The sequence below is a fragment of the Cornus florida genome, unplaced genomic scaffold (genome assembly GCF_030987335.1).
Source record: "Cornus florida cultivar Cherokee Brave unplaced genomic scaffold, ASM3098733v1 CherokeeBrave_3.0.0_Hap2_Chr08, whole genome shotgun sequence".
NCBI classification, from domain to species: Eukaryota; Viridiplantae; Streptophyta; class Magnoliopsida; order Cornales; family Cornaceae; genus Cornus; species Cornus florida.
This window is the reverse complement of record NW_026775578.1, coordinates 54,214,948-54,240,305: the sequence shown is the minus strand read 5'-3', so window position 1 is coordinate 54,240,305 and position 25,358 is coordinate 54,214,948. Positions and strand designations below refer to the sequence as shown.

The 25,358-nt window shown below is 32.3% G+C and overlaps 2 protein-coding genes across 2 annotated transcripts; both read right to left on the bottom strand.

The window, feature by feature from the left end:
* Positions 1-13,757: 13,757 nt before the first annotated feature.
* Positions 13,758-14,942, bottom strand: LOC132270281 (probable F-box protein At1g44080). The gene is made up of 3 exons (XM_059771468.1): positions 14,779-14,942; positions 14,215-14,680; positions 13,758-14,090 (listed from the first exon to the last, which is right to left on the bottom strand). Exons 1-3 carry the CDS (start codon positions 14,940-14,942, stop codon positions 13,758-13,760), a joined length of 963 nt encoding a protein of 320 aa, XP_059627451.1.
* A 2,127-nt stretch (positions 14,943-17,069) lies between these two features.
* LOC132270280 (F-box protein At2g17036-like) lies at positions 17,070-24,867 on the bottom strand. The gene is made up of 2 exons (XM_059771467.1): positions 24,584-24,867; positions 17,070-18,261 (listed from the first exon to the last, which is right to left on the bottom strand). Exons 1-2 carry the CDS (start codon positions 24,865-24,867, stop codon positions 17,070-17,072), a joined length of 1,476 nt encoding a protein of 491 aa, XP_059627450.1.
* Between the last annotated feature and the right edge of the window lie 491 nt (positions 24,868-25,358).

The window sequence follows — 25,358 nt, the reverse complement described above, 5'->3', positions numbered from 1 at the left end:
ATCTTTCCTGCTCTACGCCCGTCTCTCCTCTCTCTCGCACTACACACAAGACTGTTCAAGCCCAAAAAAATTGATGGAACAATCATCTGTCTCTGAGAATGCCTCTATGACTCTATCTTCTCTCATAGATTACTCTTGTTTCTCTCTTCGGTCACCCTCTCTCTAGCTCTCTCTCTTCTCTCACTTCATAGCAGGAATACAGAATTTTCACTGAAATACGTAGTCCAGTCCTTTAACTGGAAAATCAATGTCAATTCTTTCTCTCTCTCTCTCTCTCTACATATAAACATATTATACATATATAAATATACGTGTGCTAGTGCTAATTTATCAGCATGTACCAAACTCTCGCTTAAAAAAATATTTGCCATACCTATGCTGTTAGGACTAAAATTAATCATTGCATGTAGTCGATTATGAAGCATTAGCACCTATAGGAACTCAAATCGGAGTCTAAAGCAGCTATTGAAGCTCAATTGTGTTTGATTGGGGCTCAGCTATGGAAGTCCTTTCGATTTGGGCCGACTGATTTCCTGCGGACAATAAGGTGAGAAAATTTGATTTTGTATTTATCTGTTCGGTTGTTTTGAAATGAAATGGAAATTGTGCTAGATGATGTTTATGCTTTTTGTATGAACTCTTTGCATTTGAAGGGTTGAGAGAGAGAGAGAGAGATTGTGGGAAAAAAAATTGATTGATCTAGTTTTTCTTTATGTTTATCGTAATTTACACTACATATTTCATTTAATGTAGTATAGGTTGGATAGCAGAGTTATTTAAACAAGGGCAACGTTTATCATTCAATTTTATGGCTTTAGTGTGAATATGGTTTAACTTGGTAGTTGTCAATCTGAGAAGAAATTTTATCTCATCAGTCATCATACATGACTTCACGACACTTGTGTTTTGATGCTTTGGAATAATGCCATGGAGTTCACCTCCTTTTCTCCTGGTAAATAGAATTTGATAAAAGTTAGAAGCATACACCAAGGAAGCTTAGTGACCTGCGATCGACATGTTGACAAGTAGTACAGGTCATTACATAACCATTGGTTTCGCATGGCAGAATTTTCCAATTTTGTATCTAATAAAAGAAAAGTTAGAACTTGTTGAGTAGCCTTAAAAGGTGTCCTGTGGACTAACACAGCGTATTTTCGGATTTGGTTTAGTATTTTCGAAGTTATTATGATGGTGAGTAAAAGAAGGAAAAATATTAAGTGCTTGTGACCATGTAAATTTAAGTATATAGATTTTTCCTCCCCTGCAATTTAGCAGAGGCCCAACCTGAAATTTCAAAATGCGAACTCTCTAAAAAATTTATAAACTCAAATAGTGAAATGGTCATGTGGTACAACATTTCTTTGAATTTCAGTGAGTCCATTGATCTGTTTAATGCTTAAAATACAATTGAGTCCTTTCCACACTATAGTGATAAACGAATTTCAGTGAGGCCTATAGTGATAAACATATTTTTTATTATCCAAATTACTTTTGTGGGTTGGGCTACACACGCAAGGTGGGCTAGGGTTTAGATTGGTAGGGCGATGAGTGACTAGGCTTGATATATACGGTGCCTTTCGGTAGAATATCAACAACAGACGATGGTGTCTCCAAGCATTTAACAACCTAATATATAATCACACTTTTCTCGAGCACGACTGGGGCTGCCATAGTTTTAGGGTTTGCGCTTCGACGTTCTTAAACCCTAATCGCAAGAGAGAACCAGATCTTGTCATGCAAAAATGGTGAATCCTGACAACTCTCTGTGTCTTATTTTTTCTGTTCTTTTTTCGTAGTAAGTGTATATTTTTCGTCAATCTTTGTTTCTAGTGTTTGGTGTGTTGATTACATTTCTCAAACTTGTCACAGTTTGTTACCTTCAGTGTATGATGAAAGAGCCTTGCTGGGTTGTGCCAAGCAGCCTTGCTTGATTGGTAGTTACATGGTAGTTTCTTGAGGTTGCCTGTTTATAATTAAGTTTGGTCAAATGTGGATTCCTTTTCATGATCAAATGTGGAATCCTTTTCATGTACTAAAGAATTGGATGACATTCATGAAGGGGACCAATGTAGTTCTATGATTTTTTATTATTAAAATTCCCTGGATGTCTTTAATTTACTCTTGAGGGCTTGATAATAATGGATCTGTGTGTGTTTGAAAGTAAATCTATTACTGATCAATGTTTGAGTTCGGTTGAATGTAAATCTATTGCTGATCAATGTTTGGCAATTATTGAGCGATTGATTAACGAGTAGTCGTTTCCACTTTTGATGCCAAAACTGATTCCCCTGTTTTTTTTTTTTTTTTGTATGGCTGTCATAGTAGTTCTTTAAAGCATGTGAAGTTGCTTAGATATTCTTTATTAAAATGCTTTGCCAAATTTATATATAGTATCTCAGTTACCGATGCGTTGGGTTGCTGCGTTAGATTTGGTATCTGGTTTAGATGATTAGAGCTAATTTTTAGTGCAGACCTTAGTATTTCTGATATCATTCTGTTAATGATGAAAGCTGCAGAGGCCAAAACTAAACAACTTGAGTAACCACCTTCCTAACAAATGATTAGTGGTTTTTCAGGCTGTATCTCCAATAATCAATTATATTTATTATTTATTTATTACACATGTTTTCTCTTTCTTTAAATTAGTCCCTCATCCCTTGTATGTCCTGGATCTGCTAGTAACTCTTTTCCAGAAACTTTTCCGTGCATGAAAGATGGTGTTGTGCATGTGTGGTTGCTAGATTGAGTGATTCCTGCAGTGAGAATTTTCATCCGGCGATGTGGATAATTGCTGTAACACAAGAAATTTACTATGAGCATGACTTGTTCAATGAATTCTGAGTTTTGCTTTCATTTATTGTTCTCTTTGCAGACAAGAATCTTAGCACTGAATTCATCACATATCCTCACTGCAAGTTAATGAGGAAATGATGGCGGATGTATAGTAGCGATCTAAATAAATTGCTGCAAGAGCTTGACTTATTCTTTTTTTTTCTTTCTCTTTCTTTCGGCAAATATACAGGAGTCCCTTTATGCTAGCCTTTTTCTCTAATCGCTGCCTAAGAGATATTGTGACCGCTGCTCAAACTATTTTATTAACTTTCCTCCAATTACTCAAAGTACTCTTCCGTGAAACTTATCTTTCCTGCACTAAACCCTTCTCTCTAGTCTCTCCCAGTCTCTATCTATCTCTTAGAATGTCTCTCTGACTCTATCTTCTCTCATAGATTATTCTTATTTCTCTTTTGTAGTCATTCTCTCTCTGGCTCTCTCTCCTCTCTCTTCATAGCCAGAATACAGAATTTTCATTGGAATACATAGTCCTGTAAGTGGAAAATCAATGTCAACCCTTTCTTTCTCTCTCTACATATGTGTGTATTTGAGCTGATTTATCAGCATGTAATGAACTCTTTTTCCATCCCTCTTAAAAATATATTTGCCATATTTGTGCTGTTTAGGGCTAAAATTAATTGATTATCAAAAAAGGGCTGAAAGTAATCTATGCATGTAGTCGATTATCAAGGATAAGCAGCTATTGGAGCTCAAATCGGAATCCAAAGCAGCTATTGAACCTCAACTGTGTTTGATTGGGGCTCAACCTGTTGGAGTTCTCATCAATGCATGTGTTCGATTTGGGCAGACTGATTTCCTGCGGGCAATAAGGTAAGAAATATTGATTTCCTGCACAAGATTTTCTATTTCTCTGTCTGCTTGTTTTGAAATGAAATGGAAATTGTGCTAGATGATGTTTTTGGTTTTTGTATGAACTCTTTGCATTTGAAGAGTTGAAAAAGAGAGATTGAGGGAAACTAATGATTGATCTGGTTTTCCTTTATGTTAAATGAAATTTACACTTTCATGCAAACATATTTCATTTAATGTATCTATTATAAACAAGTGCAACATCTAGGAGTTATCAATCTCGGAAGAAAATTTATCTCATCATACGTGACTTTACGACACGTGTGTTTTGATGCTTTGGAATAATGCTAAGAGAAGTTATTCCGATGGTGAGGATAATAGATATTTTGTTAGGATAGAGTCTTGTACATGGAGTTCACTTTCTTTTCTCCTGGTAAAAGAAGCATACACCAAGGAAACTTAGTACCCTGCAATAGACATGATCTGCTGATAAGTAATGCAGGTCAAAAGCATACACCATTGGTTTTCCAGTTTTGTATCTAATAAAAGAAAAATTAGAACTTCTTGAGTAGCCTTAAAAGGTGTCCTGTGGATAACACAGTATTTTTCGGATTTTGTTTAGTAATGCCCTTCTTCTTATCTATTTCTGCTACCAGGGTAAGTTTGTCTGCAGTGGTCAAATGCCTCTGTATATGATTTGTTAGCAACCATGTACTCCAAAAGCTTAAGTTGTTAGAGAGGGTGCAACTTTTATATATTTATCCTTCAACACGCCCCCTCACGTGTGGCCTTCTTTTTGGTCCAACTCGTGTTTTTCAAATTTTTTTTTTAATTAGGGTGACGGTGAGGTTTGAACTCGAGACCTTTGGCTCTGATATGATGTTAGCAACCATCTACTCCAAAAGCTTAAGCTGTTAGAGAGGGTGCAACTTTTATATATATCCTTCAACATGATTCTTATTGCAGACAATTCTGCACAATTATGCAGGTCATAAACACACTGATGTGTACTCATTAGGTGTTCTTATCTGATGTTGATTTATGAAAGCATAGATTGTTATATAGATTGATAAATCCTTATAGCTGATATTCTTCCTTTTTTTATTTATACTTTTTTTTATCTTCTAGAAATTGGTTTAGTGATTCTTATTTTGGTGTAAACATGATGCAGGCACTGAGAAAATGCAATAATTATTATTTATTTGAGTGTGAATAAGTTTTGTTCTCTCTTGGACTATAAGCAAGTCTCCATTTATTTGATTATGAAATTGCATGTTGACATGAATTTTAGCCTTTTACTACCAATGGCAAAAATCATTCTCAGTATACTTAACACAATTATGGACTCCACTATTTTGAGCTTTATATGGTCATGTTAATTTCAGAACTTTTCCTTAATTGGTGAATTAGATAATAAAAGATGGGAAAAAAAAAAAGTATGTGACCATTTAAATTTTAGAATATAGGTTCCTCCTCTTCTGCAATGTAGCAGAGGCCTAAACTGAAATTTCAAAATGCAAACTATCTTTCAAAAATTTATAAACTCAAATAGCGAAATGGTCATTTGGTACAAGAACATTTGTTTGAATTTCAGTGAGTCCATTGATCTGTTTAATGCTTAAAAAACAACCGAATCCTTTCCTCACTATTCAGACAAACTGTGTGTAGATTTTTTTATTGAGTGGCCTATTGTCATCTCCTTAACTTATGATGTTCAGTCTCATTATAAAGGTGTTGATGTCGTACCAAGTTAAGACTCAATATTAGTCGCTATCACTAGCAATGCCGGATGAAAATATGAAAGTATTGTACCATTTGGATGAATTCTTTTACTAATATTCTAGCTTTCATGGTAATCTATAACTAGCATAACAAACACTATTGAGCTTGTGACTTTTTAGTAGTTTAGAGTTAAAACCATTTCTATTTGCTATTGATCTAGTTATTAATGCTTCATGTGTTCTTTGCATGACACTTATTTTTGTTGAGGTGTCTATGGTAGCAACTTACGCACTTCACATCCAAAGGGCCTCTAGCCCAATGGTACAATCTAAGAAGTTTCTAGATTCATCTCAGTAATTATCCTGTTAGTAGGGTTTCATTGTTTTTAGTTTCTGCCAGTAACATGTCAACTAGCTACTGTTTTATATATATTTTATATTTGTATTGATACATCATGATATTTTTTTGCCATTTTGTAGACATTTTGTAGCAGCTTAAGCAGTCATAATTCTGAGAATTCTCAAACTACATGGCAACAGTTTATCTGCTGGAAAAACTCAGAATTAGCGTGGGATTTTCTAAAGCTGCTATTGAAGCTCAACTGTTTTCGGTTAGGGCTCAGCTATTGTGGGGCGATAAGGTGAGAAAATTTGATCTCCTGCAGTTGATTTTCTATTTCTTTGTTTGGTGGTTGTGAAATGAAATGGAAATTGTGCGACATGATTTTTATGGTTTTTGTAAGCATTCTTTGCATTTTAAGAATTGAAAGAGAGAGAAAAAATAAATCTGGTTTCCCTGAAGTAAGCTAAATACCTTTCTTTCTTGTTTTTGGCTTGGTAGGGGTGGGAAAATTTGGTGAGATTTGCCTCAATATTTTAGGCAAACTGCTAAGATTCAACTATGATAAGTCAATTTTTGCTCGGGAAGTGAAGAAGCTGCAGGCCGAGCAGTTTCAAGCCTATTGAACCATGTTGTGTTGTTGGAGCCTACTGTGTGCCGAAGTAACAAAACTTGCTACATAGCCAATTTGCGCTTCCTTGCCTTGGTATTAGAGTGGATTTTAATTCGTGAATTAAGAGGGAGATGTCCTTCATCTTACTGAAGTAATAATAGGATAATAGTCCTTTTAATTCGTGAATTTTAATTCATGCTTGCTTGAGCATATAAACATGTATATTGTATAAAAAAATGTGTATTAGAGCTGATCTGATTTAGCAGCATGTACAAACCTCCTCTTTTATTTTTCCTTAATTGTACAAACCTCTCTTTCCATCTCCCAATGAAACATATTTTCCTTACATGTGTTTTTAGCACTAGATAAACAAATGCATGTGGTTGATTATGAATCATAAGGAGCAGCTATTAAAAGCATCTGAACTCAAATGATGCTGGCCAGCTAACAATTGATGTAAACGTCTTTGACTGCAGCATCAAAGGTTAATACTGGTCTCTCTCTCTCTCTCTCTCTCTCTCTCTCTCTATATATATATATATATATCAAACGTATTTGCACATCCATAAATATTAAGAGCAAGCTTGTGGACAATTTAAATGGCATTGCCCCTTGGTATTCGAAGGGCACATCATTGTCATATTGAGTATTTAGGGACCTCTGGCAAAAAGAAACCCATTGGGCAAAGCTACCCATTTTTGGCTCTCAAACAAGAGAGGCTTCATTACCATCTCTCTAGCACGCCTTTTGACCATTATATACTCGCACAATACCCTTCCTCACCTCATCTTTCCTGCACTAAACCCCTCTCTCTAGCACGCCTCTCCCAGTCTCTATCTCTTACTCTGCATAGACTTTTAGAATACAAACTTTGGACATTTTAAAGGTGTTTGGCCAAAGATCAGGCAACAACAAGGACTCATTGGCTCATTGCTCTGCTTCTCACCATATTCACCTGCTTGTTAGCTGGTATGTGATTTACTGCTTATTTAAGCTGAATGAGTTGCTTGTTCTTTGTTTAACTCTGTTGTACAACTAAGCTTCCTCTTTATATTATATTTTTTAAATTTTGTTGAGTGGAAAAGAAAAGGCCTATTTAATTATTGATGGGTTCTTCAGAGAATGCCTTGAATTAATTTTCTTGTATTGTTTATATGCTCTCAAGCCAGTTTTCCAGTTGACAAAGACACAAAAGGAACTATATATATATATATATATATATATATATATATATATATTTATCTGATTCTCTATCTACACACTCATTAAAATATATGGGCGTGAATAAAATTATAGTCTAAAAGAACTTAGTATATATCAGTGAAAAGAATTGCAAGGATAACAGGTTCAATATAAAAAGGCCTGAATTTTCTTCTCTTTCTTAAGAAACTCCTTTAAACTCTCATTTTGACACTTAAACCACCTAATCTATTTCCATTTGTCGCAAAAAAATCCCACTCTATTAATCATCCATTGAATTACTAATTTGTGTTGTAGTTCGTGGTTTGTATTGTTGAATGACATGTGATGAAATGGAGTATTTTTACTTCAGTATGTTTTGGACCTGATTTGTGTTGGTTTTAAATTGTTTGATTTGTTAATTTCTGGACCTGATTTGTGTTGGTTTTAAATTGTTTGATTTGTTAATTTCTGGATTCTAATAGTTAAGAGTCATTTTTTATTGGATTATTATTCTTCCCAATCATTTTGTCATATATACATATATATATATTAACCCATGTATCTTTTTATGTTCAAGACTTGCTATTTTAAAAAATTAACAAGAAGATCCTCTCTTAAGATGTATATTTTACAACTGCTGAAGCCTGCTGCAAGCTGTCTGGTCCAGTCCATTTAGGTCGGTCCCTGGGCCGCCAAAGCCTACTTAAACAAGTCTGGCCTAGCCCTTTAAGGCCAGCCACTGGGCCACCACTACAAAGCTTATTGGGCCACCGAAGCCTTCTAAAACAGTCCGGCCCACAATACGGAATAGGCCAGGGCCCAAATTACCCTATAATGGGCTCCTGATTGGTCAATTTGATTAGATACCAACATGGTGTGTTGTGTGATACTGGTATTTGATAGCATTTATGAAGTCACTTCTTATTATGCAATTGAGTGATTAACTTTCCATTGCTTTGTTTGGTCACCAAGAAAATAGCACTAGTACATAAAGTTAAACTTGCAAGGGTCTGAGAAGCAATTGGGTTGGGATATGGTAATGAAATTATATTTTAGTGTCTCTTATTTTTTTATTATTAATTTTTTTTTTCCATTCAATTTTCGGTCTTCCTGCACAATTATTGGAGCAAAATGACATTTGAACAGAAAATTCGGGCTTAAAAGGCTCCAAGATTTAAATTCGAACAATACACAAGTGAATAGCATTCTAGCATGGAAAAACATATGTTTTTTTGTTTCTATAATCACATCTTTCTTTTTTAATTTCTATATATCAATTGATTTTTTTCTTCCTTTGTTTTCCATAGATATTGTAGGTCAAAAACATGCCCAACAAAGCTTGCAAGAATTGTTTTGGTTACATAGTGGTTCGCAATGTTGAGAACCCTAGAATGTGCGCATGTGCACCAGGGCCGCAAAGGTTGGAAGTATTTTCTTGCAACCTATGTAACAAATCGTGCGGCGCACTTTCTGCTTTGGTGAATCATCAAGCCGCAGTACACAGAAATGAACCGGAGTGTGCCTCATGCCACATCAAATTCAGAAATGAACCAGAGGTGGCGGAACACCGGGGGAGGGCTCATTGACATATTAGGATTGTAAGCGGGTAGGAATGGTTGATAGCTTATAGCTGGTGGGTCTTAAGGTGGCTTTGCGGACATCTCAAGCCTTTGGAGCGCGCAAGAAGAAAGCGCTTTGCTAGTTTTAATTTGCGTTCTTAGTTTATGTTGTTATGCTGGACTGTTTTAACCTAGTTTCTATTGTTTCCAGTTGTTCTATATGACAGTTTAACTTTTGATTACCTTTGCACTTGGACTGGAACCATAATCTCAGTTGACAAAATGAATTCACTTTCCCCCCCAATTCCATTAAAAAAAAAAAAAAAAATTGCCAAACAATATTAATCATACCCAATGCATCGGAAACAGAGATATTATATATAAATTTGGCAAAGCATTTTAATAAAGAATATCCAAGCAACATGCTTTAAAGAAGCCATACAAATAAAAACCTATCCAGGGGAATCAATCAAATTATCACTACCGATCAGTTTTGGCATCACAAGTGAACACGACAACTCATTAATCTAGCACTCAAAGTTAAACATTGATCAGCAATAGATTTACTTTCAGCCAAACTCAGATCCATTATTCTGATCAAGCCCTCAAGAGTAAATTCAAGAAAAAAAAAAAAAAATTAAAGAACTACATAGGCCTCCTTTATGAATGTCATCCAATTCTTTAGTACTTAATTATAAACAGGCAAACGTCTTAACTCTAAACTACTAAAGAGTCACAAGATCAATAGTGTTATATAGCAGAAAGGTCTTTCATTTGCCAAACGATAAAGAGACCCAGTAATGCATGCCACTCAATAAAAAATTAAAATTATAAATAAAAAAAAATAAAAAAAAATCAAGAGATGATTTGTCTCCTTCAAGTAGCCTTCTTATTCTCAACCCTAAAAAAACACTAGTTGGGGCTTAAAAATGCCAACTATAAGAATTTTGAGATACTAAGTTAAGCACAAAGATTGGAGCTTAAAATAGGGGATAAGATCAAATCTTCTTTTCTATTTTCAGCTCAAAAGACTAGAACACCTTCTGAAGAGTGAAGAAAGGACTCGGTTGTTTTTGAAGCATTAAACAAATCCATGAACTCACTAAAATTCAAAGAAATGTTATAACAAATGACCATTTCACTATTTGAGCTTATAAGTTTTTTGCATTTCAAAATTTTAGTTTAGGCCTCATCAGCTAAATTACAGGGAGGAAGAACCTATATACTTAAATTTGAATGGTCACGAGTACTCAACTTTTTTCCTTCTTTTATCTAATTTACCAATAAAGGAAAAGTTCTGAAATTACCATGACCACATAAAGCTCAAATTAGTGGAGTCCGTAATAGTGTTAAGCATACTCATAATGATTTTTTCCATTGGTAGTAAAAGGCTAAAACTCATGCCAACATGCAATTGCAAAATCCAATAAATGGAGAGTTGCTTATAGTCCAAGAGAGAACAAAATTTATTCACCGAAATAAACATAATTGTTGCATTTTCTGAGTGTCTGCATCAAGTTTACACCAAAATAAGAATCACTTAACCAATTTCTAGAAGATAAGAAAAGTATAAATAAAAAAAGCAGAATATCAGTTATTAAGATTTATCACTAACAATCGAATCGGTGCTTTCAAAAATCAACATCAGGTAAGAACACTTACTTTGTGAAACACAACTGATCAGATTACATTGTTATAAGCTGAGTTCACATCAGGGTGTTTATAAGCTGCAATAAGAATCATATGGAGAGGCATTTCCCTGGTAGCTGAAACAGATAAAAAGGTGGTCATTACTAAACTAAATCCGAAAATAGTCTGCGTTAGTCCACATGACACCTTTTAAGGCAACTTAACAAGTTCTAATTATTCTTTTATTAGATGCAAAACTGGAAAATTCTGCCAAATATGTGCAACAAAACAGGATTTAGAAACCATGCCAAACCAATGGTTATGATCTGCAGGCCACTAACCTTCCTTGGTGTATGCTTCGAACTATTATTAAATTATATCCTAACAAAATGTCTATTATCTTCACCATTGAAATAACTTCTGAAAGTCCTTGGCATTATTCCAAAGCATCAAAACACGTGTCGTAAAGTCATGTATGTTGAAATAAATGTTGCATTTGTTTATACTACATACATTAAATGAAATATGTCTGCATGATAGTGTAAATTACAATACACATAAAGGAAATCCAGATCAATAATTGTTTCCCCCTCATCTCTCTCTTTCAACTCTTAAAGTCGTATATGATGATATAAATTTTCTACTGAGATTGGTAACTACTAATATAACCATATTCACACTAAAACTATAAAAATTGAATGATAAATGTTGCACTTGTTTGAAGAACTTTGCCATCCAACCTATACTACATACATTAAATGAAATATGTGTTGTCTGTATGACACTGTAAATTACGATAAACATAAAGGAAAACCAGATCAATCATTTTTTTCCTCAATCTTTCTCTTCCAACTTCTCAAATGTAAAGAATTTATACAAAAACCATGCTCAATCTCTGTCTTTCAACTCTTCAAATGAAGTGTTCAAAAACCATAAACATGATCTAGCACAATTTCCATTTCATTTCAAAACAACCAAACAGAGAAATAGAAAATCATGTGCAGGAAAGCAAAATTTCTAACCTTATTGCCCGCAGGAAATCATTTGGCCCAAATCAAACACATGCATTGATTGATTACTTCAATAGCTGAGCCCCAATCGAACATAATTCAGCTTCAATAGATGCTTTAGATTCCCATTTGAGCTCCAATAGCTGCTTATGCTTCATAATCAACTACATGCATTGATTAATTTTAACCCTAACAGCACAGGTATGGCAAATATATTTTTAAGAGAAAAACAGAGTTCAGTACATGCTGATAAATCATTCAGCTCTAATACACACATATATTTATATATGTATAATATGCTTCTATGTAGAGAGAGAGAGAGAGAGAGTTGACACTGATTTTCTAGTTACAGGACTATGTATTTCAATGAAAACTCTGTATAAATATGAAGTGAGAGAAGAGAGAGCTAGAGAGTATGATTGCAAGAGAGAAATAAAAGTAATCTATGAGAGAAGATAGAGTCAAAGACACATTCTAAGAGATAGATGATTGTTCTTTTTGGGTTTGAATAGCTTTGTGCATAGTGAGAGGGGTGTAGTACAAGAATAGTACTTTGGGTAATTGGGGGAAAATTGATAAAATAGTTTGAGTGGCAGTCACATTATCTCTTAAAATGTCTCTCTAACTCTGTTTGTTCATAGTTTAGGGAAAAAGGCTGGCATAAAGGGGCTTCTGCAGCTGTTTATTTAGACTGTTGCTATACATCCGCCATCATTTTCTCATTAACTTGCAGTGAGGATATATGATGAATTCAGTGCAAATATTCTTGCCTGCAAAGAGAACAACAAATGAAAGCAAAACTTCGAATTCATTGAACAAGTCAGGCTCATAGCACCGACAAAAGAAAAAAACATAATTGCAGCTATGTAAATTTCTTCTGTTACAGCAATTATCCACATCACCGGATGAAAATTCTCACTGCAAGAATCACTCAATCTAAAAACCACACATGCACAAGACCATCATTCATGCACGAAAAAGTTATTGGAAAAGAGTTACTAGCAGATCCAGGACATACAAGGGATGAGGGACTAATTCAAAGAAAGAGTAAACATGTGTAAGAAATAAAAATAATATTTGATGACTGGAGCTACAGCCTCAAAAACCATTAAACATATGTTTGGAAGTTGATTACTCAAGTTGTTCAGTTTTGGCCTCTGCAATGAAATTAGATCCAATCATCAAAACCAGCAACCAGCAACCCGAAGCAATGGAAACAGAGATATTATATATAAATTTGGCAAAGCATTTTAATAAAGAATATCTAAGCAACATGCTTTAAAAACCTATCCAGGGGAATCAATCAAATTATCTACTACCGATCAGTTTTGGCATCACAAGTGAACACGACAACTCATTAATCTAGCACTCAATAATAAGTTAAACATTGATCAACAATAGATTTACTTTCAACCAAACTCAGATCCATTAATATGATCAAGCCCTCAAGAGTAAATTCAAGACATGCCAGGGAATTTTAAAAATAAAAAATATAAAACTTAAAGAACTACATAGGCTTCCTTTATGAATGTCATCCAATTCTTTAGTACATGAAAGGGAATCCACATTTAACCAAACTTAATTATAAACAGGCAGCCTCAGGAAATTGCTATACCATGTACCTAACAATCAAGCAAAACTACTTGGCGCAACCTAGCAAATCAAATATAAAAAATGTGGTCTTAATTCTTGGCTGAAGGACTACAAACAACACTTTGGATTGCATTACAAGGACTCTTTAATCATCAAGAATTATGATACAATGTTATTTCCAACCCTCATTTTAAGGAATATGATTCATGATGCTAACAGAAAAAAAAGACAGTAACTTTCTTCTAAAGAAAAAGACAATTCTTATAAGGGAAAAGATAATAACTTTATTATAAGAAAAAATGAATTGTAATACCATAAAAATTGATAGAAACCCACAATAATATTCAATTATATGTTTTAAAAACTTGAGAGTGGCATAAAAATAGAGTTTTTCAGCACATAAAAATGATAAACAAAAAAAAACTAAATAAATTAGATTGACCAAAAGACACCCGAAACAAATTAAGTCTATACTGAATTTCCCAACACAGTTGGGACAATCCAAATTGAGGGCGGCATATGGTTATGTGAAGGATCAAGGATGTAATGCGGTCCAAATCTTCCGTTCTCTATGTTGAAGATACCCATGTCGCAGCGCCCTGAGGGATGGAAATGAAAGTCAATAAAATCATCTGTATAATTTATGGAATTCGGTTGGCATCCGGGCCATTTGGAAGCTGAAACACAAATGGAATGGCTATCTCCCAAAAACAGGGTGTCTCCGACCAAATTCTTCACTTCAACCAGCATATGTGAACCCTGCTCAAATTGCTCGAAGAGCAACTTGAAAACCTTAAAACCCTGAAGTTGCATGATGTGAATCGTCTCCAAGCTTTAAAAACGTTTGTACAAGAAGTAAAACCCCACTTGATGATTTGACAAGATACAAATGTTCAGAATACAAAATATTCTGCAGTACTATTACCTCCACTTGTGGAGCCTTACTCTCCCCAGCCCTTCTATTAACATCAATCATTAGGACTCTACCAATAACAACTACAAAAATCCGGCCTTTATAATATATGACATCAAAGATGGGCTTAAATCTCTTTTTATCTATGTAAGTCCAAGCTTCGTTGCTTGCCCAAATAAATGCCAAGTTATTGCAACCACCGTAGGTGGCAGCAACAATATAGTCATTAGGAGACAAAGCAGGGTCAGCTGACAATATAGCCTTTGTAACTTCAAACTCAACCTCAGTAGGAGTTGATTTAGTTTCGTATAAGAGACCATTATCATTGACGTTTTGACGAGGACGTTCTAATTCAGTGCAGTCCATAATTGGAGGAAGCTCAATGGTAGTGCTAGAGAACGGATTCATTAGAAGGATTCTTGCATAGTAAATAGCTAACCATGTGAGGAACCAGAAAACATCTTTTTGTAAGGTACCCCTAACTGAAAATCATATAGCTTATTATGAGTGATGCTGTATAGACTACGTCTTTTGTCACTATTATCTTTCGAAGGCACCATCAAGAATGAAACTTGCCTGGAAAACTTATTTTGAATGAATTTAAATTTTTTCTCCATTGCCACAGACTGCCATGGTTTGCAAACAGCACCAAATCGAACAAATTCAAAAAGCGAAACCAACTTGTCCAGAATGATATCCAATAACTTCTTTGAAAGCCATGCCCAATTTGACTCCTCCATTGAACACATTAATTTTCCTAATACAACTGCAATGTCAACAAATCAAAGAATCTAAATAATCACAATAACTTACATTATATCTACAATACTCAAATAATTGGCAAAAAATCAAACGGGATTTATAATTTTAATAACTTACATTATATCTACAATACTCAAATAATCACAATAAGTTACATTTTATCTACAATACTCAAATAATTGGCAAAAATTCAAACAGATTTATAATTTTAAACTAAATAATTCACAAGAACAAAAACAAAAAAACAAACAAAAACTTAACAAACTTAGGATATAGTATGAATAAGTTAGTGGTGTAATGCCTCTTTCATCATAACAAACTCGTTACTAACAAATCTGAAAAAACTAGTCTTTCAATATTAAAATCTGATTGAGCCACAATCAAATTCAAGTCACATCCCGTCCCAACCCATAAAAACAATATCAATAATTCAGAGAGTGTCTTTCTAATCTTTCCTTAAATAGAAAGACACTCTCTGAAGTCTGAACAACGTACGATGGCTTAGATTTACGGATTAAGGATGATATATAATCTCCAAACACTTCAATACCCAAACAAAAACAAAAACAAAAAAAGCATTTTCAAAGTTAGGCTTAATTTAACCAAAATAAATAAATATAAAAAATATAAGGAAAATAGTGTTTCTTGATTGATCCAAACATGGAAGTTCTATTTAGTGAAGTCATTAAATATAAACAAAATTCATATAAAATTCGAGATTTGAAACGAAGATTGGACCTGAGTGAAGGCTTTGGGGTCGTGAGGGAACTCGTTGACTACTTCGATGGAGTAAAGATTGTTGGAATGGGCATTGATTCCAACTATGCTCCACATGTTCGACGATTTGCTCAACATAACGACAATATTTATAATCAAAACGATCGAAATGAACAGAGTCTTTTTGTAACTAAAACGAGAAGAAGACGACGAAGAGGCCATGGAAGGAAGGGGCTTAGGGTTCAATTGTTTGTTTAGTCTCTTCTAACCGATCGGCCCGCCATGGACGACTGTGTGTGTTTGAGGAGAGAGATGAAGGGAAGGGTGGGGGTGCGTATTTAACCCCTCATTGCTGTGAATTATGATGCTACTTTTGCTGGGATTGCTTTTGATACTGTTTGTTTACGGGTTGAAATATCCACACCAGCATGAATAGTTTGATCCAAGCATGGGACAAACGGTTGACTAATAGGAGTAAAATAGTTAAGATAAAATAATAATAATTTGAAAGAAAAAAATGATATAATTAAATATTGAAATGCTATACATCGTAAACCACTGTGTAAGTAATATTTTTAATTAATTTTTTACATCAATTTCATATAAAATGATAAATAATATATATAACATATTATATATAATAATTTTTTTTTAATTACTGAATTATATTTCATAATCTTTAATTTCGTAAGTGAACATGTATCGCACCATCTCTAACCATCTAATTTGATAATTAAAAATGAGAAAGATGATACGGAAGTCATGATGGGGAGGTTGGTTGTTAGGATCTCATTTTTGTGTGGGGATTCCATTGGTGAATGGTGTAGCAATCTAGCAAGTACTGTTTGATATAGTGAAGGAACAACATATATGTGTCATGTGTGGGATGTGCCACTTTAATTACCTTTCTTGGCAACTCTTATCACTTGCTATGGATCAAATTGGCGGAGAACAATACTTGAGTAGCATATAATACAAGTAACTTCATACCAGTCATCAACCTCTAACTCATACTTCATTATATAAGACATTGTTTCAAGTGTTTCTATCCCCTAATTTTAAGGAATATTATTGATGATGCTGACAGACAAAAAAAAAAAAAAAAAAAGACAAAGTACTTCTGTGTTAACAATATAAATAAATAATTACTTTCCGAAAAAAAAATATAAATAAATAATTCGATGATAAATAGATTATGAGAGCCAACTACGAATGATATTTTTATTTAGAAGTCTCAGAACCACGATCTTACATTTTGATATAAATTTAGAATAGACTTGTGTACAAAATAGATTTGTTTCAGCACAAAACAATGAAAAACAAAAAAATTAAAAACAAAAGAAACTATAGATCGGACCAAAAGGACACTCAAGAAATTACTTTCGTAGTCACTTTCCTAACATAGTTGGCACAATCCAAATTGAAGGTGGCATATGGTTATGTGAATGATCAAGGTTGTAATGCGTCCCAAAGCTTCCATTCTCTATGTTGAAGATACCAATGTCGCGGCGCCCCAATGGGGGATAGAATAGAATGTCAATATTATCATCGGTGTAGTATATGGAATTCGGTTGGCATCCAGACCATTTGGGAGCTGAAACACAAATTGAATGGTTATCTCCCAAAAATAGAGTGTCTCCGCCCAAGTTCTTCAAGTTTTTTCCTTTAAGCTGCATAGGCGAACCCTGCTCAAATTGCTCTAAGTGCAACTTGAAAACCTCAAACCCTGATGTTGCATGTTGTGAATCGTCTCCAACTTCGTAAGACCTTTGTACAAAAAGTAAATCCCCACTAGATGATTCGACAAGATATGTCGGATCACCATACATATTAGTTCGGAGTTCAATTACCTCCACTTGTGGAGCCTTACTCTCCCCCGCCCTTTTATTAACGTCAATTATTATGACTCTATAACTATTATCAACTGTAAAAATCTGGCCTTTATAATATATGACATCATAGAGGGGCTTAAATCTCTTTTTATCTATGTAAGTCCAAGCTTTATCTCCTGCCCGAATAAATGCGAGGTTACAACAATCACCATAGATGGCGGCAACAATATAGTCATTAGGCGACGAAGCAGGGTCGGCTGACAATATAGCCTTTGTAACTTCAAACTCAACCTCAAGAGGCCTAACATTAATGTGATTAGGATGAGGTTCCAATTCTGAGAGGTTCATAATTGGAGGAAGCTCAATGATAGCGCCAGAGAACGGATTCATTAGAGTTACGCCTAAGGATTCTTCCACAGTAAACAACCAACCATACGAGGAACCAGAAAGCCTCTTTTTGTAAGGTACTCGTAACTGAAAATCATATAGCTTATTATCAGTGATGCTATATAGACTACGTCTTTCGTCACTATTATCTTCCGTAGGCACCATCAAAAATGGAACTTGTCTAGACAACTTATTTTGAACGAATTTAAGTTTGTTCTCCATTGCCACAGACTGCCATGGTTTGCAAACCGCACCAAATTGAACAAATTCAGAAAGCGAAACCAAATTGTCCAGAATCATATCCAATAACTGCTTGGGAAGCCATGCCCAATCTGACTCCTCCATTGAATTCGTTAATTTCCTGCAATGTCAACAAATCAAAGAATATTAAATAATCACATAAACTTATATTATATCTACAATACTCAAATAATTGGCAAAAATTCAAATGGGATTTATAATTTTAATAACTTACATTATATCTACAATACTCAAATAATCACAATAACTTACATTATATCTACGATACTTAAATAATTGGCAAAAATTCAAACGGGGTTTATAATTTTAAACTAAATAATTCACAAAAAAAAAAAAAAAAAAACACTTAGACAAACTTATTGGTGGTTAACTATAGTATGAATAAGTTAGTGGTGTAATTCATCATATCAAACTCGTTACTAACAAATCTGAAAAAACTAATCTTTCAATATTAAAATCTGATTGAGCCACAACCAAATTCAGGTCACAATCCGTCCCAACCCATAAAAACAATATCAATATATATATATATATATATATATATATATATTGAATATAAACAATCACAACAACTTACCTTAAATAATCTTAAACTTCACACTTGGGGGATGCAAACCATATGAGTAGATGTATAAAAGTGGAGAGTTTATTTTGTTACCTTTATATATAAAGATATAATCTTTCCTTAAATAGAAAAACGAGAGTCTATTTAAGGAAATTGCACACAGTATCGTTGTCGGTAATTGTGTTTCATTGTAAGTCTTAATATTAACATGGAGTGATAAATTAAACTCACTAAAATAAAAAGAATTTTTATTTATGTAACATGATACAATTGGTCAATAATATACTAAGTTTATATATGAATTTATTTAAGCATATAAATACATGATTGAATAATGGCAAAATAAGTAAAAACACAATAAAAAATAATATTATAATCTTAAATGGAATAAGTAAATAAAACAAATAAAAAAAGAAGAAAATAAATAATATGAATAGTTTAAAGAACTTACAAAAGTTTGCAATAATAACTTCCACGATGAAGAATACAGTGAGATTTATGAAGCTGCGTAGATGTATATATATATTTATGAGATTAGTCAGGGTTTTATTTTCAAAAAAAATGTATTATTGGGATAGATATATTATAATAAAAATAAATAAATTGGAGAAAATCATATATATATATATATATATATATATATATATATATATATGAAATAATAATAATTACATCTTCAACTAACATTTTAACAAAATCATTATTGATAACTTCCTCAACTAACATTTTTACAGAATCATATTATTAGAAAAAAGCAGGTGCTCGAAACTCAAAATTTAATTTATAATTTTAATTAGTTTTTCATATGCAAAATTATATATATATATATATATATATATATATATATAAATAAAACCTTTTTACAAATAATTAGTTAGCAATTGTTTTGAGTAATTAAATAATTAATTAGTAACTTGTTCTGACTAATATAAATTTTAGATATTTATGAAATCAAATGCGTTGTCCTTTTCACATTCATTAGCAACAAACAAATTTCTAAGAGTAAATAATAAATTTTAAGGAGTTGTAATTTCTTATTTAAGTTATTTTTAATCATAAGATATAAATACTAATTATAAATAAATATTAAAATTCATATTTTAAGTAATTAGACATAATTATAAATCATAATAGGTCAAAAAAATAACACACAACACGGATAATATGTTTTAAAATAATATATATCAATAAATTATCTTCAACCACTAATAGCAATTTATCAAGCAATTGGAGTTTGAAGAGGATAAAGTATAAATTCAATTACCACTATAAGAATCCAATTAATAAAAACAAGTTTTGAAAACAAAAATAAGGCAAAAGTGCAAAAAACCCTCAATTATCAAAAGTGAAAAATACACCCTAAACTATTTGGACTTGCAAATTGAACCCTCATCTATATCAATGTTGTAAAAAAGACCCTCCCTTTGGCGTCGGTTCATACACGAGCCGGTATATTTTCAAGTAATTCTCAAATTACCCTTAAATTGTAAGTAATATAATGACACTCTTTAAAGTCTGAACAATATACTTGGATTTTTTAGGGATTAAGGATGATGTATAAAAGTCTGTAAATTACATGTTAAACCCCCTCACCAATGTTGAAATTGCGTACCGTAACTGCACCATGGTACCCTTAGACGTTTGTGTTTCATGGCAGAAGCCTTAATATTGATGCAAAGTGTTTTTTTTTTTTTTTTTTTTCAACACGTAGTTATATAATCCATTAAAATAAAGTATTTTTATTTTATTTATATAATATGATACAATTAATTGATGATATAATTATAAATGAAACTATTTAAGCATATGAATATAAATACATGATCGAATAATAGCAAGTAGGTAAAAACACAATAAGAAACAACATTATAATTTTAAAAAGGAATAAGTAAATAAAAAAAGAGAATGAAAATAAAGAATATGAATAGTTTAAAGATCTTACCAAAGTCTGCAATAATAACTTCCACAACTGAGTACAATGAGATTTATGAAGCTGCGTTGATGTGTCTATATATATATATATATATATATATATATATAATTCCTCCCCTATTCAAGAAAGGAATAAAGGAAAAACTTCTAAAAATTCTAATACAACAAGGATTAGTCAAGGTATAATTATTATTTTTAAATGTATTATAGGAATAGATAAATTATAATATATATATATATATATATATATATGAAATAAGAGGAATGGTAAGAAAAATCTAGCCAAAGTCATTGGCCATTTTAACTTTATTAATTACTTGTTTCCTTAACGAATGGCAGACTAAAAAAGTTATCTTTTAGGACAAAAATACCCTTAAAACTTTTTTTCTCTTTCCTGTCTTGATTCATACGTGTACGCGTGTATATATATATATATATATATATATATATATATTTATTTATTTATATGGACGTGTGTATATATATAATTACAATAATTTTTTATTTTAATATTTTCACTTATCAAACCTATCTATTATTATAGAGCTTGTGTTTCAATTAGTTAAAAAACTAAACTTATTATAGAAGTTGTGTTCTAATTAAACTAAAGGACAAAAACATGTAAAATAACTGGCAAAAAGAAAATAAAAATAATTGTATAGATTATGTAAAATTTCAACTGATTGATATGATATTTAAAAACTTACCTATTGTTATACTCCATAGAGGTTATGTTCTAATTAAACTAAGGAATAAAAACTGTATTTGGGTAATTTATTTATAAAAGAAAGAAACAAAAAAAATCTAGACAAAAGAAAAAAAAATATTGTATAGATTTTAAAATTTTCAACTGAAACTCTTTAATGTAATATTAAAAAACTTAATTTGCTTATTTAGTAAGTTAATAATATTAATATTATTGTATTATTATAAGTAAGTTTTTTAATATTATATTGTAATTCTTAAATACAAAATACTCTTTTCACTTTTAAAGTATATATATATATATATATATAAATGTAATGTAATATAATATACTAATATAAAGAATACATATAAGGTTGGCGTGAATATATATATAAACAGTAAAGTAGGTTTGCCCTCAATCAATATTAATAAAAAAAATCTTTATTAGTTGCCAAAAAAAAAAAAAGTTAGCTATATATATACATATACATATATATATATATATATATATATATAATATGATGAGAAAGAATAAAGGCTTAAAAGGATATCTTTGCTTTATAAATGCATGTTTTTAGCATCTCATTAAATAAGAAAACAAGTATTTAATGAGTTTAAAAGGAATTCAATAGTTGTCCTTAGCATTCCTCATTTAAGTTACCTTTTAAATTTGGGTAGTTATATTACATTCCACTTTTTTTCGATTACACTCTATTTATCTTTTTTATTTTAAAAAAAAATAACAAAAAAGTTTTGAATCCATTAATTTATAATGTCATAACTACCGTTTATACTTTCTTTACTTTTTTTTTTTGTAAAGTATAACCACCCCATGAGGTTTAGCAAAAGGACAAACAGATAAAAATTATCTGTTTTTTGGATAAATATACTCCCTGAAAAATGGACAAACACACCTGACAACGATAAATTGACTTTATTACTTTTGATATAAAATTGATATTTTAATTTACTTAAATAGCTTGGATCAAACCCAAAGCTAAACCCTTAAACCCAAACCTTTCACTCTGTATGTATGTATGTATGCACACTACATAATCGCCGCCCACCGCCACCACCCATCGCCGCCACTGCCAAAACCCACACAATCCTAATCACAGTCCATCACCAATCGCCGCCGTAGCCACCACCCACACAATCCAAATCATCAATCGCCGCCACCACCCACACAATCATGTTCTTGGCTTGTCTTAGCAAATGAACTCCAAATGGGTTCTCTAATATTAATGGTAACCAAGAGAGAGAGTGATCTGGAAAAAGATGGGATTGATATAGACTGCTCTCTTCTTCTTGTTTCTCTATATAAACTGAGAAGAAAATAGAAGAGAAGAGAGAGTGGAGAGAGGTATATAAAAAAATAACAAATGAATCACTCTCAAATTTAGACATTTTTGTCATGTGCTCTATCTCTTGGCCTCTTTATTTTTTCTGTTTTGTGAATGAATCAAAATTGCCGGTTGTCTTTGGTGTTGAGGACAGAGAGGAGAGAGAACGAGATGAATTATTGGGCATTGGCATTGGCATTGGCAACTTTTATAGCGGTAACATTGGGGATTAGAGAAGAGGTTATGGTTTCATCTACATTTGTGCAACAGCCGGTGTTGGTGGTGGTGTTGTAATGTGTATATATACACACAAGCGTATATGTTAGGGGATATAGAGAGAGAAGCATAGATGGTGTGATAGGAACAGAGAAAAAAGAAAAAATAAGGGGCTATTGCGTCATTTTGTAAGATCTTATATTTTGTAATGTATTTGAATTTAATATTCAGGGGGTAATTTTGTCTTTTTATATGAATTTAACTTTTTTTCACTTAATTTTTTATTTTATTTTGTAATCTTTGATTGGTAATTTTTTATGAATCATCTCAAAAGAAATAATGTATTCGATATATATATATATATATATATATATATATATTTTTTTTTTTTTTTTTTTGAGGTATTATTAAAAGAGATAATATTTTTGATAGAGATAAAAAATATATATATTTAATCTTTTTTTTTTTTTTTTTGAGAGATCTTGACAAAAGAGATCATTTCTTTAATAAATATAGTTTTTTAGGAATTTTTTTTTCATGTCAAAAGATATAATTTTTAATGATTACTTTTTATTTATTTATTTTTCGTCCCGTCACTATTTTTTTTTTTTTATTTATCAAAATCAACAATTAGAATTATTGGTTATTTTTCAATCTAATTTCATGAACTGATTCAATATTATTTAAACAAATACCTGAAAAATAATGGTGGGTCAGGCACACAAACAAGTTCTAATCTACTGCGGTCCAAGCAGAGATTCAATACACATATACATCCTAGTCAATCCAACAATCACTATAGGACGCTCACTAGATTATATGTCTGTCTCAACCTGAATAGAAGGCAATATGCAAATCGCACATAAAGTGGGCATGAGTACCTAGACCTACCAGGGCACCCAGATGTTTACTATATCCAGTTATCCATCCTAGGCAATATACGTACCCTAACCATGATCCTGAGACTCAAGCTTATATCATGGCATCATATTTATATATATATAATCCAGTAACCATCCTATCCAGTAAAAAGTAATCCTCTAAAATTAATCCTCTATAAGTAATCCTCTATAAACCATTCAACTTATTTAGCTGACCTGACTTGAATATAGGTAGGACTTAACATTCTTTTGGTTAATCTATCCATTTACAAAAATAGGTAGGACTTAACTGATAAGTTAATCCGTCCCTAGAATGCCACCATCCCATACCGGTGCATTACATCCATACAATCCAATTATTGATGAAAGAAATAAAACAATACATCAATAAACCGGGAATAAGCATAATAATAATTAGATATAAAGAATCATATTATGCAATCAACACAAGATTAAAATTATATAACATCCATATTAATTGTGAAGTTATTTTTAAGCAATTAAATCATCCATTCCATCCAATAATTGATGAAGAAATAAAACAACACATCAATTAATTCAGAGATAAGTATAATTAAAATCAGATAATTAACTGAGCATATTATACTGCTAACACATGATTAAAATCATGCAACATCCATTTAAATTGCTAGAATAATTTTCAGTAATTAAAACATCCACCAACAACATGCAAATTTAATTAAAATTTTATATTGTTCAAATCCTTAGCACATTAATATAGATTATACATTGTGGGTTTTTAGCATGTACTTCGTAGTCATTTAAAACCCTTATTACAGTCTAAGCAACCATAGAAAATCCCAAAAATCCAAAACAGAACCATAAATACACTTTCTGCAGTGTTCCAGCAAGAGAGCATGCTCTATCCAAAAGGAGCCACCTCCACTTTTCCATTTGAATGGAGTCGTCTCCATTCGAATGGAGCCGCTTCCATTCCTTCTACTCTCCCTCTTCTTCATCTCCGGTGTCCTCTGATCATTCCGACCATCTTCCTTAAGGTTCCTAACATTTTGTTTTAAGTTCCAGATGATCCCAATTGATTTTATAAAGTTCTTATGCATCTTTTACACTAATTAAAACAAGATTCAAGCAAGGAATTTCAAAATCAAGCAAGTATGAATATAAACACATAAATTATGTTTTTATTCCGATTAAACATGCATACATTGTTAATTTATTATCTGATTAATCCTGGAATTAACCTAGGCATGTATAGAACACGAAATCTAAGAAAAAGAGTAGAAGAAGAACTTGCCTCTAGGTTTCGGATTGAAACATTAACCTCTTCTTCCTAGCTTTTCTGACGATGTTTGGCCGCCATCGACGCCTCTTACTGCTCTGGTTCTAACCCCCGAACAACCCTCAATCTTCCTCCTTGTTCTGGCCTTAAGTCTTTGGCCAAAACCCTAATTTTTTCTCTATTAAAAACTCTCTGTTTTCTCTCAAACCTTATATTCCTCCAATAGTACGTGAATAGGGTTCTAAACCCTTGGCAGACATAAGGTATATACATATACATATATGTTATACACTAAAACCCTAATTCTAATTA